Consider the following 21179-nt stretch of genomic DNA (forward strand, 5'->3'; position numbering starts at 1 on the left):
GTCAACGATTAGTGGGTGATTATGGGGTTCTGACTGGAGAAACACAGTGATTGTCACATTATTTACTGGAAAGCACAACACAAACCCCATCAGTTTTGAATAAGATTTGTTTATAATTCATATCAAATATTTCAGTAAATACAACAAAAGCCTCAAAATTGTACATTAATATCAGTTATAACTATATATATTTACATGGTTGTATCTCTTACCTGTATGAGGTCCATAAAGCAGAACTGAATAAGAGCCTTATCAAGGAAATCTCCAGTGAAACATTCCATGTCTTTCAGCATCGCAAATCCATCCAGTATTGTGCATTCTGTTTTCTTAAGCCCCACCATTGTTCGATTCGTTGATTGCAGTTGCTGGATTCTTCCAAGTAACAGTTATCCACAAACGGATCACATCCCGTTCTTTTCATGAACATCAGCATGTGTTTAATATGTCAATTTTCTGTACCTTTATCTGCCCTTAATCTTGATGGACAACCTTGATGTTTTTTTACAGCGTCTATGAAGTACCCATCCACAACCTTTGGATCACTGTTCGTTTTGTGAGCTTCCAGCCATTGAGAACTCTTATATACATGATACAAAGTCCTATGTAGGAGAAAAAAGTCCTAAGTAGGAGATAAAAAGTCCTACGTAGGAGAAAAAACTTCTATGTAGGATATAAAAAGTCTTACGTAGGAGATAAAAAAGTCATTTATGTTTTTATTTTAATTTTTTGGTTTGGCACCTGGACACTTCCATAAAAATCCAGAGATCTCGGTTTGCAACATGATCAAGATTGAATTCCAAAGGCTGAAGAGAGATATCAGGTGCAAATCTGCTAATACAATTAATAATAATAATAATAATAATAATAATAATAATAATAATAATAATAATATATGAATGATGTGTAGAATATCACGTTTCAGGAATCAACATGATTATAATTCTTTCACAATGACTAATGTTATTACAAAGCCCAGATAGTCAGCTATATTATATTCAGTATAAACACATAAACTGCTCCGGCGGTAGAGGAGAAAGTATTTATAACTTATTAATTTTGAGGTGTTTACAGCTGAAACGCACTATATGTATTTAATTCAAATATTTATTAACATATAAGAATGGATATGAGGGGGAAAATCACAAAGACAGAGATTTTTACTTTTAAATTGCAAAAGCCACACAGCGGCTATGGTGGTTCTAGTGTTTTTAATGTTACTGTCTGCTCCTTTTATCTGACCTATTTAGTAATTGTATTCTATTGTGTGAATAGAAAAAAACGGAAATAAATAAAAACAGATGAAAAAAATGAAATAAATCGAAATATATATATATATATATATATATATATATATATATATATATTATCTATGTTTTTATTTCATTTATATTTATTCATTAATGTAGGCCTATGTATTTTGTTATTTATGTATATATAAATTTATGTTTGCAAAAATTACCCTTCCTATTTATTTACTGAATTGAATATATACTTTGAAAAACTGACTACAACAGCCGGTCTAAAAGTCTGTTTTGGAATCGTAGGACATTAAGGAATATTCAATCTAAATCAAAAGAGACAGACTGTGTGTAATTTGTTACTGATTATGCGTATTGCTGATGAATATGCAAAATGGTGATGAATTGACACTGGTGATGAAATGTGCGTGATGAAAAGTGCATGACGAAAAGACACGATCCCAAACAACATTGTGAGTCACTTATATATATAAAGTATAACCTATATATTTAAATATATATTTAAAATGCCCTCAAAAGTGTAATTTATTTACTATGTAAATTAAAAGTATTGCAATACAAATCATAGCCAAAGCACTTAAGATGTAGGATATTAAATAATTTCATAAATATCGGGTATAGTTTCAGTTTTATCCAACATTGTCTGAGAGGTCTGTTTTCTTACTTTATCGTTTTCTTTAGATTATTCACTGTGATCTCCAATCAACTGCTGATGTGTAGTCAACGTCATCAGCAAACATTTACCGTAATTTCTTTATTTTGTGAATTTTCAAAAGTGATTTAATTGCCTTTTAGTAAAAATGCGATTCTATGCCTCGGTATACGGTAATCTGCATAACAAGAATGAACACTAACCGAAGCATACTCAAATGCAGTGTCGCTTTAAAAAGCACTTTCTATTGGTTTACAGGGTTTTAGTAAAACCATGTTTTATTGGTTCATAAGCCCGATGTTTGTTAATGGTATGAGTTATGAGCAACATTGTATTAGCTAACTTTAGTTTACTATTTCAAATGTGAATGGGGGTTTAACTTAAATGTAACGTTAGCTAGTAACAGTAATATTTTCTATTTTTTTCACGGAACACCTGCGCCCATCCTACAGAATACCACTGTTTCGCAGAACACCAGAAACATACATATAGAGAAAGAGGTGATGGAGATTTGGAAAATCCCTGGACCCGGGGAAGGTTCAGAGCCCTGAGAAAAATAGGTGCGGCAGAATGACAGAATAGATGGGCAAAGATAAGTAGACAGAGTAGACACCAAAAAACACAACAGATAGAAAAATAGAAGGACAGACAGAAGAAGATGAAGAGATTATATCAGGGAGAAGAATAGTATGGATGCAAGAATTCAAATGATGTGCTGAAGAAGAATGGAGAGGCCATGAAAGTATGTGAATAAGTGAGATTTGTGTTTCCTTACAACAGTTACTTACAGTATAGACAACATATACAGAGAACAACAGGAATGCCATTAACAGCTTATGATATGAACTTGTCTGTTTACTTGTAAATTGTTACAAATATGCAAGAACAGAATAACACTGTAGAGAAATCCCTCCATCCCTCACTCAGCAATGTAGGAATAGTAAAAGGTGCCATCTCCCAGTTGGCAGCTAAATGAGAAGGATCCTTTCTGAGGGGTAACAGAGCATTGGCCCAGCAAGTCATCATAGGTCACATCCTTGTCGTAGACATCCAACATAAGAAGGTGTGTCAGAGGCACTCTTCCAAAATTGTACTCAATGTTCCAGACAGGGTTGTTGTTCCCTTGGATGTGTGGTGTGATATGGCTAGCGCTGCCGTAGAACACCCGGACATAGGCATCGGTTCCCCCTGTGAGGTCACCTTTAAGCCCGACGGCTTTCTGCACTGTCACTCTCAGAGTGGCTGTCTCTTGGCATTGCCCCCCTTCCAACTGTGCCAGGAGAAGCACTGCTAGCAGCAGCGGACTCACCCATTGCGATGCCACGAAACACAACAGGTAGGGACTACAAAGGTAGGAAACACAGGAGAGAGACAGGTGTGAATGGCTAGACAATTCAGTGGGGTCCATTTGTAGTCACCTGAGGAGGTTTTGGCTTCATGAATTCTTGTGATAGTTGGGGTAAAACTGGCAGCAATAGCAACAGGGCAGCAGTGTCGAGTAGTGGTTAGGGCTCAAACAAACAACAACTTCTGTCAAAATGTGTTCAGAACAGAACTGGTACAAAACTAGTTGAAATATTCTAATATACTGTTATATTTATCATTGTAGAAAACACAAATTCAGTAAAACAGTCAAAGCTGAAAAATTAAATATTGATAGTAGGTTATGCCCTGTCCATTACAGCCCTTCATTAATAACCAATAACACCTGCTGACATTAACAGAACGGTTTTCATTTTCCATTTGTAAAACAGCCCGGGGGCGGGCCGAGCGTTGTACGTCATATTACTCTAATCCTATCTCCTATAGGCGCTCAAAGCTGCCACTCCCGAAAACCGCAGGTCTGTAGCTTTCGAATGAGCCTAGTTACGTCATTTCCCTATAAGCAGCGCTGAGGTTCATGCCCTTTTAAGAAACGCGTATGTGAGGAGAGGGAGGGGCGCATTCCATGCATTGTTACCCGAATCCTGTCTCTCATTGGCCAGCGGGCCTGTCATTTTCTTACAGGGCAGTAGCTTTCAGATGAGAGCGAACACGCCCATATCCGAGCAGGCTAGGCTGCGCTGAGCCGTGTGTTTGTGTGAGAGCGCACAGACCGCACATGGGAAGCAGGGCGCTTCCAGAACAGAATACACGCGATTCTCAGACAGAGCGGAAAGACGCGATACAGCAAGAAAAATGGAATCATACACAAAAAATAAAACAACTTACCCTGCATCAAAACAAATCAGAGATGCTGATTCTGTTTACAAAACTATGAAAGGCACTGACAGTCTATTCTGTATTAGAATAGAAAGCCATGGCCGCTTTGTGGCTGGAATACTAGAGTACTACAACAACAGTAAAGAATAGCCTGTGTCTGTGTAAGGCCTGAAGTGACAATATTCAAGAGCCAGATGTTTGGAATTCTGTTTCCCCGTTCAGTATTCTTTTGAATTTTTGTATATAGTTATTCTGGCTGTTGGTAGTCTAATATAAATGGCTGTAATTTCTGTTCTGGAGGTCAGATTTGAGCAGTTATTTTTTACAGAAGCTCATAAGAGTTACACTGTCCAGTGAGCCCTTGTAGTTAAAGTTATAAGTAAAATATGACAACAGTAAAATCAGGCGAAAATGGGGGGACCTCAGAGGGTTTAACTATTTGGTAACACTTTACAATAATGGGCATTAATTCCTCATGAATTCCGATAGTACAACACAGGAAAAACACATGAATACATGATGTAATTCTTGTGAACTCAGATGAAATTCATTTGTAATTCAAGTATGTGAATTCATAATGATTTAAAGGCTCTTATTCATATGGAATTAATTTTTAATAAATGAAGTTGATCATATGTATATATCATGTCTTCACACATGAATTCATGTTTTTCACAACCCCATGGCGAGCAAGTAAGAAGGTATGAATTCATTATGATTCCTGATTATTAAGGGTCTTCTTTTCTCCAGTATGTTCCTCATTAATTCATGCGTAATTCCTTTTCAAAAAAATCTGTTAATCACGTGTACAAATTGGGATTGGCTATATGAATAAAAGCAAACAAAATGTATGGATTCATCACAATTTTTAATTTTAAAATGTATTTTTTCTTGCAATAATCTGTGTTATGCCAAGTTACGTTTTCTTGTAAAGAATCAGGCTTATTTACAAGCTAATCACATGCACTTCATGTTTACAGCTAATTATTTTAAAGTCATACACTATGCATGGTATTTCCTAATGAACACTAGATGAGCAGACCATTATAGTAAAGTCCTTAGTCTAGGGGCAAGAATGTATACTGAAATATGTGGATATAGGGGTTTTATGCTGTTTGGGTTGCACTACTACAAACGGTGCCCCGATGTGCCATGTGGGATCACAACAACATTTTAGTTTTATTAACAGCATGGAGTAAAGTCGACATACAGGAACAATTATTGGTTACAGTTAGAAATATACCTAATAATAGGTTATTAAAAACTAGCCAGAGTGCAGTGCCTTGACAAGTTTAAAAAAACTTCAGACAGAGTATCTATCAAACATGGTTAGAATTGTAATATTAAGTGTTTGTCTCTTTTGCCTAACATGATCTAGTAAAATAAATGCAAAAATCATTTGGACAGCACAGCAACACATAAAAATGTGGAACTTGGTTGAAAATTTGGGTTAAGGCTGGTTGATAGGAAGTAGACAATCTTTCAAGCATGATATACATTAATTCAAAAGGCAACAATGGCTCCTATTACTTGACTTTTTTTCTTATCTCACTACACTCTGGGGAATGCAGTGGCATGCTAAAGTAATGGAAAGAAAGGACTATAATTAAATGAATAGTGCACATTTGAATTTTGAATTTTAATTTAGGTATTAGATCGAGTGGAAACACGGACTGTTCTATAAGAGTACATTAGCTTTGAAATAGTAATTAAAACTATTTTAACTCAGAAGATTTCCAAAATCGAAATAACCAATCTGCACAATGAGAAATTTCGGTCAGGACAACATCCGTAACTGTGAAACCAACAATGTAAGTATTTCCACCTAGGGGTGTGTTTGTCAATTTTGGGGCCCCAATCAAAGCTCAGTTTAGGGGCCCCTCCACCTCCACCTGTCATGACAATTTTTGCATCACCACACACACCAGTGTCTGCCACAGTCCTGTGTCATTATAAGGGGGGCTAGAGTATCATCAGTGCATTCAAACTATAAAATAGTAGAGCGAAGGATTTTCTTATCTTGGAAAACTTCTTCACTTTGCGGTCTCTCACTGACTGAAACGGTGGCTCAAATGTGTCATGAGGCTGAATGAAATTACCGTTTGTAAATAGACAGACGTGCAGATGGGGTTTGTAGGTCACTATGAAATCCGCGTTGCGGAGAACACTTGCAGAATCTCGGTATTCAGGGGCTTTGTTCCGCTTTCTTAAAAAGTAGGAGGAGTCTTCAGTTTTATTGTTCAACCAAACAGCAGGACTAGTTACTACACAAATACAAAATAAAAAATAAACTGAATAAAACACAAACTGAATAAAATAAATATTTAAATGACGGATGTGCAAATAGCATTGCAAATGGTTTAATTGTTATAAAGTTTCCGACTTAAAATCCCAACTTTAAAAGGAACATTTTAAATATACTTTTTAGATTCAAATATATATTTTAAAGAACTATATATAAATGAATCCGTTTAATTGTTTTTATTGTTTTGAAGTTTTACAAACGTGTGATTTCAGTGATGTTGTGTGTGGAGCATAAGGTATCAATTTGTCATGCACATTTCATCACAAGCTTTTTTATCACAAACAATAAGGTCACTGACAAAAGATTGTCATCAAGTTATCTTTTGGAAATCACTACTTAAGCTGTGCTAAACACAAATGGCGCTATAATAAATAATACATAACACACAGTACGTATTCAATTCAGTAGCTACATAAATAAAACTGGATCACTTACTATCTCGTTTGATTTAGATCGAATACTTCTTAGTGTCCTACACGGTTCCAAAACAGCCTTTAATTAAATCATACAGTTAGCTACGGCAGTTAGTCTTTTCAACTCTTTAATCTCAGCCATATTTATCGATAATTCTGGCTACATGGTTGTAACTGCAGGATTCTTATAGAAAATATAGAACTACAGGCATCACTCTGTCGGCTTGTTGACATGGGGTGCATTCACGGTGCACAGACTTTTGTCATTCTGCAGGAATCTGACCATTGAGTCAATGTGACTTCAGAGCTATGAATACAAACATACTTCTTAGCATAACAATACTAAATACTGAATCAAAAATAGCCCACAATGTTAAAAACTAAATGTATTTTCTGGTATAATAAGCTATGATGATTCTAACTTAAAATGAAACTCAAAAACTGCTCATTGAACGGCCACAGTGAGACTCGAGCCCGGGTTTCCTGCATCACAATGCAGAGGCCTTACAGCAGCACCAAACAGACAGGCTTCTGAATCGCTAAATTAAAAATAAAAGGCGTTATTAACAATACATTATTTTTCATCTGAGAAAATAAGTAATTTGTTGCAAGTTACAATTCAGCTTGTAATATAACACTGCTACTAGGCATCAGGGGACCCCCTAGCCCCTCGGGGCACCACGCAGCAGCTCAGGTGCCATGTAGCAGGGGTAGGTCCAAGCTGTGCTGTACTGGACTGTGTCTCTCCAGGACCAGGGTTGGAGACCCATAATCACAGACACAACACAGAGCACATACACTCTACACACACTCTCTCTTTCTCACCTTGTCGTGATGGGCACCGCTGTCCCTGCGCTGGCGGGGGATGGTCACCAACATCAACCTTTGCCCTCAGCGGGGTCATGGTGGGGTTCACCAGCACAATGTTGGCACATCGGCCTTTTGGGCTGGGCCTTCACGTGATGGCAATCACACAGAATGAAGGACTTATGTTTGTGACCAGACAGATTTTTTAGGAAATATCTTGACTTCATTAACTGACGAGTTGACCTAGTTTTTGATATTACAATTATGATACTTCATACTTCAGTTTGTAATAAATGGGTGCATTCCAGCTGACTATGGTTAGAAGTGTGGTCCTGCAGGATTAATGAATTTGGAAAGGCCCTGACCGCTGAGAACAAAGGCAATATCAACAAACCAGAGCAGGCTTCAAGCAATCCTAGATCCCATGCACTGTTTTAAAAAAGGACAAATTAATTAATTTTGGATTGTGAACACGTGATCCTTTTGGGTAAGACTTAGATACAGAACTGCATTGTGGGGCAGCTGACCCTTTGGAGCAAATACATATGACTGCACACACAAAATAAACAATACTAGTATAATTTAGTATGAAAAATGGCCGTTGGACGAATGGTAGTCACACAATTGTCACCAAATGACAAGATTTGGTTGTCTCACATTCAACTGTGCTAATAGAAATGTTTTTACATCTCTCTCCAGACATCAGGGAGCTGGCTGCAGTTCAGCATCCCACTTGACCATTCAAGATTTGCACAAGATGAATGCCTGGTTATGTCACGCTAACCCCATTATACCACTCTTAAAAGAATGATCCCATTAAAGACAGTAGGCCTCCAAAGTGGAGTTCTTGTTTAATGTGAAGTAAACTATATGTTTAGTCTTAAAAAATCTTTCTGTTTTATTTTTTCAACGTTGGCTATGGACTGAGATACCTTGAGAGAACCATTTCAGCCCAAGCCAAGCACCAGACACAGATCTCCAGTCAGTGAAGAGTTAAAACACTGAGGTTATCGAGGGTAACATCTAATGATCTGCTTTTTTGGGATATTCTTTACCCAACCACTGTACTGTCTATTCCAGGGGTTTTCAAACCGGTCCTGGAGTACCCCCTGCCCTGCTGGTTTTTGTTCCAACCTAGGTCTTAATTATTTAATTGAATGGTATATTGCTTTGTTATGTCAATTAAGGATTCAATTAAGCAAATGAAAACCTCAGTTGGAACAAAAACCAGCAGGGCAGGGGGTACTCCAGGACCGGTTTGAAAACCACTGGTCTGTTCCCTTCAGGTACATGGTTATAATTCAAAAAATAAGAAAAGGAATTAAGTGAACACTTACAAGAAAAAAAAAACATTTCTAATTGAAATTTTACAGTTCTGGCAAGACAACATAGAAAACCATTCAAAAGTATGTGAAAGACGCAAAAATAATCAAATCTGAACCTCAGGAGGGCGTGGGTTACGTTTGATCATGATTTAAACATTCACCTCAGCAATGCTTTCCGGTATTGGTAACTAAACTCCAATGGGGTTATTTCTCACTGTAACTGCTAAGAAGCCCCAAATCCAGCAATTGTAAGCTCCAGTCCACCAAACTAAAATACATGATGATCCCACTGATATTTACCATTACAGTACAGATCTGTACGTATGCCTGCAAAAATATAAAGAACTACTGCTACAAAAAATGTTAAATAAAATACAAATATAATCACCATCAGCCTGAATTGATCCACTGCTGGATGAAGGCCTCCCCAAGATCTTTCCACTTGCTTCGATTTACAGCTTCTCTTTCATGACTGGGTATGATGTCATTTTCCCATTTTCTATGTGACCTTCTAGGTCTTTTTTCATATTTTGGGATCCGTTCAATAGCTTTCTTTGTCCACCTTTGATCTGTGCTTCTTGCACTGTCTGTCCCATTGTCTTCTTAACATTTTCACTCTTTTAATTATGTCACATATTTGTCACACTATATCGTGTTCAGCATTCACAATTCACAACTTGGCTCATCCCAGCAGATCTTGAGGGACTAAACGTCTTTCCTTAGAATGAAGTACCTTCTTAAATGGGCTGTACTTTATTACTAAAGTATTTCAGGTAGTATGGTATTCTATTTTGCATGACATGACACCATGTTAATGGAGGTAGTTCATAGCTCTGTGAAGCTTTGCAAATCTAATAACAATAGAAACTTTTTCATTATCTATATGATTAAATCCCAAACTTAGTGAAAACCAAAGCACAATATCTACAGAAAGAAAAATGTACCAGCCTCCACCCTTCTGATTCAAGTGGTCCCTCCCAGGCAGACAGTTAATGCAGACAGTTAATGCAGACAGTTAATGCAGGTATGTGGGCCAGACAGACAGGAATCAGTGCACACTTCTACCTATCCAATATGACACTACCACATACTAATTTTTAATTGTTTTTTAATTTGTCTGGTGCATTTTCAGTTATTTTCAATGTATTTGACTTTTTTGTTGGTAGCAGTTTGCTTTAATCACGTTTGTTTTGTTGTTTTGGGCACTTGTTTATTTGAGTTCAAGTAATTGTTTATATTAATCACAAAGATTTTAAAAATGTTAAAGTGATTTTAAGAATTGATTTTTAAAATTTTAATCACAAGTATTAAAATTTGTATTGATTGTTTTTTATTTGAAATGTAAAATACTTTACCAAATAAAACAGTATTTTACTAATTGGTGCAATGCTCCACTAATAGAAATGAATACCAGTTGGGGTAGTCCACCTTTGTACTCATTTACACAAGGTAGAAATGGCACTAAGAGCTGTGATGATGTCTCTGAATAGTTCATAAGCAGGACACCTATACTAGTTTAAACCATTTTAAAAATGCATCCCAGCATAGAATACTTTCAAAAATAGCATGGATCGTGAAAATAGATCAAACCTTTCCCCAAATAGTATTGCAGTAAGGCCCTTAAAATAACAATAACAATGACCTGCCCCTCATTACTGTAATGAATGTATTTATTTAAAGCAGTTGTCCTTGCATAGGCTTAGATTTGACCCAACATTAGTACAAACAAAAATCCAATGGTATCAATTGCTTTCCTGTTATTACAGGTGTCCCATACAGATCAGTATTTGTCGCAGCTACTCGAGCAAAAAAAGCCATTGAAAGTTGATTAGAACAATGTAACAAAATGGCTCTGAGGCTTCAAAAAGTATGATAAAACTATTTTGTATTATTCAGTTGTAATATGCTATACAAAATAATATAAGAGTGCAATAGAAATTCAAACAAAGTATAAATGAGAATATATTAAGTGGTAATTTCTATAATGTTGTACCTACAGGTGCTAACCAGTAGATTCCACAACAGTGTGTGATGCTAACGAAGCAATCGGCTATGAAAAGTATTTTCCAGAGTTATTTTTATCTAAAGCGCGAGATACCACGGTAAACAAGAGCACCCTAAGCAGAAACAACAATAAACGTGCAGAATACATACACACTTTGGGATGTGCAGCAATTGAACAAAATTAAAGCTGACAGTGTGTTAATGAGAAGTGGGAGGGGGGGCTGTGACAGTGTCCCAGACAAGTCTGGAGGGGCCCCAGGGTTGGCCCTGCTACAATGACTAAGCCTCAGGTCGTCGCCCTTCCAGAAAGATCGCAAGCGAGGTTCTCCTTCGCCGACTTGTTTTTCGAGAAGCAGAAACACAAACACAAGATCGGCACCCCGATAAGGGTCACAATTTTCTGTCCCTGAGGAATGCTGGAGGCTGGCCATGCCGCTTCCTCCGCGATGCTATCTGAATGAGTGTGCTATGTGCGCCACTTTTTTCAGCCCTCTCTAACACAAGGGAACCACTGGGGGCTGGGGGCCGGGGGCCGGGGGCCAGGGGGAGAGGTGGGGGGGCAGTCCATGAGCCTGCCTTCATTATAAAACTCATCTTTCATAGAGAGACACAGCAGTCACAGGCCAAACTCACATATATTTACTTCCCTCCCAACACACTGCACAGACAGAGCCGTCTTTGATTTTAGGAATGTCTTGGGCAATGTGAGGCCCTCTCAGACACAATAAACATCCTTCCCAAAGCACTTGAGAATATCTGTCCTATCATGCTAGGAAAGTTCTTCAAACTATTTCAGTCATCAACATGAGCAACTCCTATGTATTTATTTATAAGTATTTAGTTGTCTTCAAGGCTGGCTCCACATTTACCCATCCCTGATATAGGTTAGAACTGAATGTCTTTTTCTACCACAGCTGCAGAGGCAGATGTGCACAGCTGAGAGCACATCAGTGAAGTAACAGAGCCTGAGAGCAAAGAACCAGGAGTGTTTCAAGCTCATTAGTAAAGGAGACATTAATACCACCTGCTTTCTCCTCTTATTACATTTCTCATTTGTTTCACACGCACCGTGAGGGTTAACAGTGTTGTCCACCGCTGCTTCTGCGGTGAGTTATTTTCCACTGTAACTCACGCCAGCGACAGATCTGATCTGATAAAAAGATTTTAGGTAGGTATATAGAAGTTGCACAGGCTTTAAAACAGGGATGTTCATAGTCACAGCATTGTAATTTCCAGTCACTTGTTGTACCTCCCTGTGCCTCTGCAATAATAGTGTTTATCAAATCTAGTGCAGATTGTCAATTTCTTGATTCTTATCAGAGCACCTGATATGCACTGTGTAATTGAATTGCTCCCTGCTGTAGAAATCTGAGCTACTGTCATAATCCTGAAGGGGATGGTCAAATCAAATCCAAAATATCTACCTGCAGCTCAAGGTTTAAGGTTAATGTATATAATCATTTATAAAAGTTCACGTTATATTTCAACCAAAATCCAAGCCATGTGGCATGAGAAAGGTATAAGGGCGGGTTTATACTGCCCCCTTGTGGGGACCAAGAGTAAATGTTTAAAATGTAACGTGAGATAGTAAAATACTTTTTTTGCACTTTGCAGAGTAGCTACTAAAGGAACATATTACAGCGGGTTGTTTGTATCTTTAAAAAAGTTAGATGCGGTATGGTTATGATTGGAAAAAAAAAAAAAAAAAAAACGTGTGCTGGTACTATAGGGATGTTAGTGCAAACCGGCCAACATTTCAAAGTTGAAAGTAATATCACCTGATTAATTAGTTAATTAGTGACCTCGCTCGGTATAACACCAGCATGTGCAATCAACCAAAGCCTTCTTGCCGATGTGTAGGTAAGTTGAATGCGGCTGCTTCGTATGTGGGTAGGAGATTCAAACCGTGTCGCAGACCATGCTCTGAGATTTCATTTATGATGTGGACGGATGATGAATCTGCTGTTCACTTGGTATACCAATTCAGTTCCTCTCGCCACATCAAGGTAGGGTGCAGTGAAGAAAAAATGTTTGCCATACAGCCATACAGCCACCACAATTGTATTAAAACTAATATTGAAGAAGATCGAAAGATAATTGAAGTCCAAAGTTATGCCTATCTTGGACAGCACTCAACGCAGATGGGGATCTTAGGGGCGGAAAAGAGAAAAAATGCCAAATGGGATGGAGTACCCCTGCTAATACACAATGTTGCCATCTATTACGTTATATTAAATGTGCATTTGGAATCGGTTTTTGCATTTATTGCAGGTATTTTACAGTGCACGCATTGGGATCTCTTGAACTCCGTATAATGAGCTCTACTAGGTTGTCATTTTCTACTGATATGCATATTCTGAATACAAATGCATGTGTCAGTGCTTCAGACGTGCCCATGGGGTTTAAAGTTGGCCCATACTTTGACCGTAAGTAACAGACAGCTTTCAAACATTCCCTCACTTCCAGAAACCATGCCAGAGAAACCTAGCCCTGCACAGATGTGATCCATAAAGACATGGCCGTGTTGGCTGGCCTCGCTTTGCATCGGAACACACACAAATATTTCCACGACATGATTTAATCCGTAAAGTCAACAATACTTCATATTCCAGGAGTTCCTGCACCATTGTTTGTAATCGCCGAGGGCTGTTGTGTGCAGATGCAAAAGGAGGGAGAGGGAGAGAGATTTCTTTAGTTAAAAGCATTTTTCTTTTTTTAATTGGATGGGTGATGACGTCAACCGCATATTCTATCATTCCTTTTTTTTTAATTTATTTTAAACATTTGTCATTCAAGAATGCCCTTAATGCTCTTTCGGTTTATATGGGAAAGTAATTTTTCTATTTTCAGGTTGTCGTTTAACAGATTTATTACTTGTGAATTGATTGTCTGAGCATCGACCACTTTAGCTGATGAATGGCTGGATTACCTCTTGAGCCAAACACTCAAGAGGGGAAGTTGCTCCTGGTCCACCACATCCACTTCCCTAGTTGTACCCATGAGGGGAATGTAATTGCACTAACGATGGGAACAACCTCCCCTGGTGTTCTCCCAAAAAAGATCCCAGATGCCACAGAGCTGTAAACCTGTTTCCTGTACATTTCCAAATGGAGTCCCTGGATCGGCCTCATGGGGAAACTGTTCTGTAGCAGGCCTGAGTTAAAGAACCCGAGACTCATTCAATACAGTTGATGGCGTAAATTGATGCATTTCTGTAGGCCAGCTACTGTAATTTCAGCTAGCCTCGGCAGTAGATCTTGTTTCATCTGAAAATGCCATGCACCTCTCCGCTGTAGTTTTAATTTGACCCATGAAGACTGGATTCTTTTCTTCCTCCCCCGGGAAATCTAATCCTTGATCCAAATGTATTTGAAAAGTAGCTAATTGCAATGATGTGCATGGCAAAATCTAGATTTTAAGATGCTTAGTTTAATGCAAACCTCCTTTTCATATTTAAGAATGGCACAGAATGCGCATAGTTGTAAAGGCCAAGGGTGAACAGCTGTCTTGTGTAATTTCTTTGTCATCGTCTCAATACATTTTGATTAAATCGTTTGTGTCTGTTCCTCGCTCTCCAATTCCTTCCTCCCAACTGCTGCTCCTCTTTGTAAAGCAAGATCGGGCTGGTGTGGTGAAGACATGGATCCCCTTAACATCTCCTCGATCTCCTCCGTTCATGACACCGTCTGTGTGCTGTGGGGTGAGAACTGTTTTACACTGACACACGCTTGCATTTTTTTATGTGTGCTCTGAATAAATCTTTCTTTACATTCTTCACACTGAATTCTACTATGCCCTGTGGATATCCTGCACCTGGAGACCAGATTTTGATTCCACTCAAGCTGTCAGTTACAGAATTAAATCAATTCTTGGCTTAATCAGTTGAGATTTAACATTATCTCAACTAGCTTTCACTGGCCAGAGCTGGAGAACACTGCTCTATAGTTTTCCAAATAGACTTCTGTTGATCTAAATTGGGTTGTTGTTTTCCATTAGTGGGATGATTATCGAAGCCTCTCTGATGTCTCCAAATTCTCTCTCCCTTTTCTAGTGATTGGAAATGCAGATCTAGTAAATGGAAATAGTTGTCTCTTTATACCACCCCCTCTTTAATATGCTTATTGACAATTTCAAAACCCTTTCCAGACTCTGTGGGATAATGAGAGGCATGTAGTTACATTTATGCCCACAGAGTGTGGGAGTGTATTTGTAGTTTGAAATATTGGAGCATATTTTTCACTAGCGTAAAAAGCTTTGAATGGTCACTATGTTTTAAGGATTGTCTTACACAGTCATCTTGAATTAAATTTCTTCTCATCCTGTATACCCTCAAGAGTTGCCCGTGACCAAGAAATGCACCAGGGATGCGTAGCACTGTTGTAAAGGTTTGCCGTGTTGTTTTGTGCACAGCCAGGTGTCACTACCTCCCTGTGCCATTTTCTTTCACCAGAGCCTTCCTGGATTTGTCCATTTTCTTTGCTGTCCTAAAGCTCATTAGAGAAAATAAGTTGAAGCGGAAACAAATTTGAGGGATGAGTCAGACAACTAATAGGTTTTCAACAAGTCAGCCACGTAATTGGGAAATTGCAGATCACGTCTGCTTCATCAGAAGAGAATGAAGCCGACTTAATCGCATTTAATTCTTTGAAATTAAAATCAGTGAAGACTTGTGCAGCATTCGCTGCTCAGATGCAGATTGCCTTTTTATTTCCCTGTACCCATTAGTAACCTTGATGGTTTATTTCTAGGCATGTCATACAAGTGACTGTTGCATCTGGCATGTCCTGTCTTTGCATATGCCAGAGCATTATCAACAAATGCTCTTAAAGAACTTTGCTTGTATACATCAAGACCTCATGCTGCAAACATCCAAATATGGAAATGCCTACATGTATTTAGATTTGCCTTGTTTAGAACCTTAACTAGGACTAATCTGTCTGCTGACTGAATGAAATAGTTTTCATGTTATGTGAACAGCTACTACCAAGGGTTAATTACAGCTGCATAGTCAGTCCTCAAAATATTCTTTAGGCATACAGTGACAGATGGCAAGTGGCACCCAAGAGGACACCCCTATAAAAGACTCTCTGTAGGGTGTGACCCCCATAGAGCCCCCAGGCCTAAGGTGTGGGTGTTTGTAGAGAGGTCTACAAATCCATACTGGTTGGTGTCTGTGTTTCAGGACCAGCATTGTGCTGCATTACTGGTGTGGAGTCATTCAATACTGTGATCATAGCTGTCATTGTTGGGTCCCCAAATCAGCACGTACATATGGATGTAGTCCTTGGCTGCTCTAGATCTAATACCTACATTAAATAAGGAAAACCAATGGGCAATGATGTGGTAGAGCTCTGGACCCATTTCTGTAACTGATTTCATGTCCCCAGTCCAGGCAATGCTACTGTGCTGTTTGGAGCGCCCCTGACAACTGGTCTCTGTCTGTCAGTTTCTGTCACTCTGTCTTTCCTGGCCAGGCTGCGAGTTGTCCAGCAGTCAGAGGACGTTTGTGTTTGAAGTGGACGACGATTTCCTCGAGCACCAGCTCTTTGTCAGGACGGTCAGTGTGAGCGGCCATTGCAGCACCACAATCCCACACAATCTACTTCTAATCTCATAATCGAATGGTATTGTAACTTAATCCTAAAACTTCAGAGTGTTCAGTATTCCAATAATTACACTTTTGTATTATTTCCATACCTTAGACATGTTTTTGTACTGAATGAGTCACCTTGGACAGTCATCCATCAAATGGTAGTACAAGTAATAAATAATAATGGTATGGTTTTCGGCAGATAAGCGTCTCCTCCAATAAAGATCTCTTCCCCAGTTTAAAGGAGTTGTCTAAAGTGCTTTCAGTTGTCTAAGATCTGTGAAAGGTGGTATGTATAAGGTGTTGTATAAGGCTTTTGAGTTACCATTCCAAACTGGTTTAGAAAGGAGAAATCCACTGACTGATCCACACAATTTAATTGCGGCATTCTTCTCTTCCTCCCGGGATGCAGATCTGCCTTAGTGCAGAGGCCAGTGACCAGCTGCACGTGGTAGAAGTGGAGGCCAAGATCACGCAGAACAGCCGCCCAGTGCCCATCGCCACCCTGCGGCCCACAGTGCAGCCCATGGTCAGGCACCCATGGGGAACTGGGTCTTAGGGTGGGATGGGGTATTCTCCACATGTGATTTGGTCTGAAGTGACGTAGAAAGATATCACTAATTACAAGAGTGAAACTGGAGTGAATGCATTCATTGCTCTCATTGATTTCCACACCGTCCCTCTCCCAGTAGAAACTGTGGTTCTCTTCTGCAGGTGAGTTTCTATGGGTTTGAGCTGTTGCCACCTTTGAGTTTCAACCTGCGCTCGGGGGACGGGCCGGTCTTCATCTCTGGGCAGCATGTGATGTGTGAGTATAGCAAGTTGGGCCAAAGGATGAACAACCAGGATTGGGACGGTGAAGAGGCAGGATCCTACATAATAATAAGTGAACATTCAATTGAAGCTCCTATTGTTTTCCAGTCAATTGGCTAAAAAGGATTTGAATTACTGTAAAAGTTAGTTTAGGTGATAATTAGAGATTTAGAAGGGCTGTCATACATAGAACATTGATATGCAAACCCTTTTGAATGAATACATTTGTGCTCTGAAAAGCTCCACAATTGTGTACGACTGTCTGTTTGAGAAATAGTCCTCCTTTTTACTGTCTGTATGCAGTGGACCTTGATCTGGACGAAGAAGAGGAGGAGCTGTACCCAATGAACTCCAGTCAAAGTAAGAAACAAACTATGCAAATGGTTTATAAATATATATAACTAAATCATCATGCAGACTATTATAGTATTCTGCATTTCCAGATATTCCCACAACTGTTTACATAATGCCTATAAATTATCTTCATTGCTCAATATCTTTTGATTTTGGTTTCGTCAGACCACTGTACTGCATACTATGGGTGTCCAGAGACGTTCCAGTCTCTGAGCACAAGAATGACTGAAGGCTAGGGCTAAGTTAGAGCAACCTGGGAATGTGGAAGATTTTCATTTCCTGGTGAAATGAACTGATGTGACTTTTGCACTGATAATCAAATTAATCCAACCTAATTAATTCTGTCAGTCTATAAACTGCAACTGCTTTATTTCTATTTCATAGTATTGTCTGTTGCCCTGGACTTTCAATCACATTTAATGAGCAAATGTAAAATGTCAACCAAAATTACATTTTCAGTGTGGTATAGTGTAACTGTAATATGCATATTTATACTGTTAAATATTGCACTATAGCAGCAAGCATATTTTTTGTTTTTTAATCAAAAAATGTATTTCTGATTATCTGATCTAAGTCCGCCATCTCTTCTTTTTGCAGAGCTCTTGAAGCAATAGACACCTCCTATTTCTTCTCAATGTTTCATATGACCTGGCCTAGAAATCCTATTCACTCCAATAAAATGATTTATATTTGCTGTCATTGTCTCCTTCATTGTAACCTCCGGTCTTCCCAATGCTACCAGTGTCTTCTAGCTGAACTCGAGGTCATTTAATTCAGACTTTTATTGCTCTAACAAATTTCCCATCTGCCTGCATTTGGCATTGCTGTTCTTGTACATTAATAACTGTTTACTTTAGTTTTTCTACAATACATTTAAAAGCAACAATTATTCTCTCTAATTTGTACACAAGTTTGACTATTTTGTGTCGGTCGGCATTTGCCCTGATTCACAGCTGTATTCTATACCTCCCCTGAGACCCCGAAAGAGCAGTCCAAGACATGACTGTTTTTCTAGTGAATTATGGAACAGTGTTGCAATAGGAAGGAAAGAAAAAATATATCTGAAGAACTTAATCTAGTATTGAATGATAACATTTCCAATATGTATAATCCAATTTAATACTAAATATCGAGTATACATTTGCTGAGAAACTGAACCTTTGAAAACTTAGCAGTGCAGAACTGGACTGTAGGAGTGCTCTTGGGCCAGAGACTCAAAGAGTGTTTCAAATGTCTGACAATCTAACCAAGTAGTCAACCTTCAGTAATATTCTGTCATTACCACTTGATTAACATTAATAATTAGGCTTGGGTGCTTTTGAGGTTTATTTTGCTGTCCCTGACTCTATTTTAAAGATGTAATTAGTGTTGTTAATCCATGTCCAATGAAATCGTGGAAATCTGACTGTGAATCAAACCTTCATTAATTCCTTTCCATTTAAGAAGGAACACTTCTTAAACTACAATCAGGTGCTACAGAGAAGCACATCTGTAAACAGTCATTAACTTAGTATGCTGTTGAGCAAGTTAGACTTTGGGTGAAAATTAAGATGTGGAAAACAAAACCAGTTCATTATGTTTTTTTTAACTTAAAGAATCACAACTAGGTCATTTAGTTTAATGTGACTAACAGTTGTGCTGTTCTGTTTAATCTGATTGCATTTTAGAGAGTTCCTTTTTAATAGCAAGGCATTATTAATAATTGCCTAATTCCTCATCAGAGCTCTATGATTTAATTGAATTCGGACATGGATTAAAGATAATTTAAACACTGTTTTTCATTGTCAGATTCTTATTTGATGCTTAACTGCATTGAAGTCAATGGCCAATATACTCAATGGTGATTTGCAGTAACTATTACCAATTATATAATTACACAACATGGCACAGAACTTAAACTCTACTGGTGAGTGATGGAGACTCGTAAGAACATAAGTAGGTTTCCAATCGAGAGGAGGCCTGAAGAACCCTTTTAGGGACGAGACGGCAGATCAGGAGTTCAGGTACAAAAAGGAGTCTTTATTTTGGATACACAAGTGGCGTGGGGAGAAAACCAGAGAGCAAGGCAGTCCCACTTTCCACAGTGTTCTCAGAGGCCGGCTCTCCAAGCTAACATAAATATACAATCACCCTGTTATACGAGAGGTGCATAGTGTCCAATTGTTGGGGGGCACACATCGGCTGTTCGCCTGCAGACGAGGTTGCCAGGCAATGGATCGAGATCATGGTTGTCTTACCTGAGAGAACATGCCTGAGGAAGAGATGTAGATGACGGGACGGAGTTGCCCCAAAACCGATACTAGAACAAAGAAACGGTGTGAGAAACACTTAAGCAGAGAAAGAGATCGTATGATTATGTATACATAGCAGGATATATACTTTTTCATATGCTAAGCTGACATACATTTTATTGTATTTAAACTTTAGCAAGACCTCAGGGTCTTCAAGGCCATTCACCCCATTGTGCTCGTTAATAACTAAGTGATCCAAGGATCCTATCCAGTCTGTTTTTGAATGTTCCCAAATTGTCGGCTTCAACCACATCGCTGGGGAGTTTGTTCCAGATTGTGACGACTCTCTGTGTGAAGAATTATCTCCTGTCTTGAATGTCTTGAAACCCAATTTCCATTGTAAGTATACCTTACTGGATGAGAAGCAGATTCATTATTTTGTAACTAATTAGTGATTAACAAACAAGATAATATCCTAATGAAATCAAATTTCATAATGACTATGAAAATGAAAACTCATACAAATTGTATATCTTTATTTCAGCTTCTGTAGAAGATGTCTGTTTCATCAGGAAAGATGTCAGCAATCTGAACTTTCATTTCTGATGTTTATATATACATGTATAACAGATGTTAGAAATGTAATTACTGATGTAAAAATGTCAGCCTTATGAAACAGTGTTTCCTATTTCAAAAGAATTCCAGATTGCTCTGATGCACTCTGTTCAAAGCTGGTTTTAAAAGTATGAATAAATTACACATTAAAGTAAATGTATTTTATGAAAAAAGTGAAGACCGATAGCAAGATTAATCAAATACCTTTTTACAGTACAGGCTGTTCTTAATTCAGAAATCATGCTTTTACACTTTTCCTTCTAAAAACCAGAGACACTATTTTGGATCATGATGTTTTGTGTTGAATTTGGGGTTGTTGACAAAAGTCAGTACCTCCACTGCATGACTTGGGTACCAGTATGTAAGCACAGACGAGCACAGAAAGTTTGTGTTTTTTATAGAATTGAGAATATTGAGAATACAAGGTACTGACTTGGAGTAGTGGTAGTAAATTAATATAAACAATAAGAATCGTCAGAAGGGTTTCTTTGTATGGCTGCCACATGTCTCAGTAACTCCAGACAGGACAGCATTTCCAATTTCCCCTTAAATCGGTATTGAACTGATGCATAAAGCAAATGTAAAGCAATCACTTTACAACCAGGAGAC

At 38.4% G+C, this 21179-nt stretch overlaps 1 protein-coding gene across 6 annotated transcripts; it reads left to right on the forward strand.

Moving 5' to 3' along the window:
• The first annotated feature begins 12775 nt into the window (after window positions 1-12775).
• npm2a (nucleophosmin/nucleoplasmin, 2a) lies at window positions 12776-18418 on the forward strand. Of its 6 annotated transcripts, none has more exons than XM_066712550.1 (7): window positions 12776-12827; window positions 14581-14667; window positions 16442-16524; window positions 16970-17086; window positions 17272-17365; window positions 17674-17730; window positions 18322-18418. In XM_066712550.1, exons 1-7 carry the CDS (start codon window positions 12791-12793, stop codon window positions 18336-18338), a joined length of 492 nt encoding a protein of 163 aa, XP_066568647.1. In that variant the 5' UTR covers window positions 12776-12790; the 3' UTR covers window positions 18339-18418. The 6 variants fall into 6 exon arrangements, with proteins under 6 accessions (XP_066568647.1, XP_066568651.1, XP_066568645.1 ...); XM_066712554.1 differs by having other exon boundaries at window positions 12811-12827; window positions 16414-16524; XM_066712548.1 differs by lacking the exon at window positions 12776-12827 and adding an exon at window positions 12836-12973 and having other exon boundaries at window positions 16414-16524.
• Window positions 18419-21179: the final 2761 nt, after the last annotated feature.

Source organism: Amia ocellicauda, chromosome 9 (assembly GCF_036373705.1).
Source record: "Amia ocellicauda isolate fAmiCal2 chromosome 9, fAmiCal2.hap1, whole genome shotgun sequence".
NCBI classification, from domain to species: domain Eukaryota; kingdom Metazoa; phylum Chordata; class Actinopteri; order Amiiformes; family Amiidae; genus Amia; species Amia ocellicauda.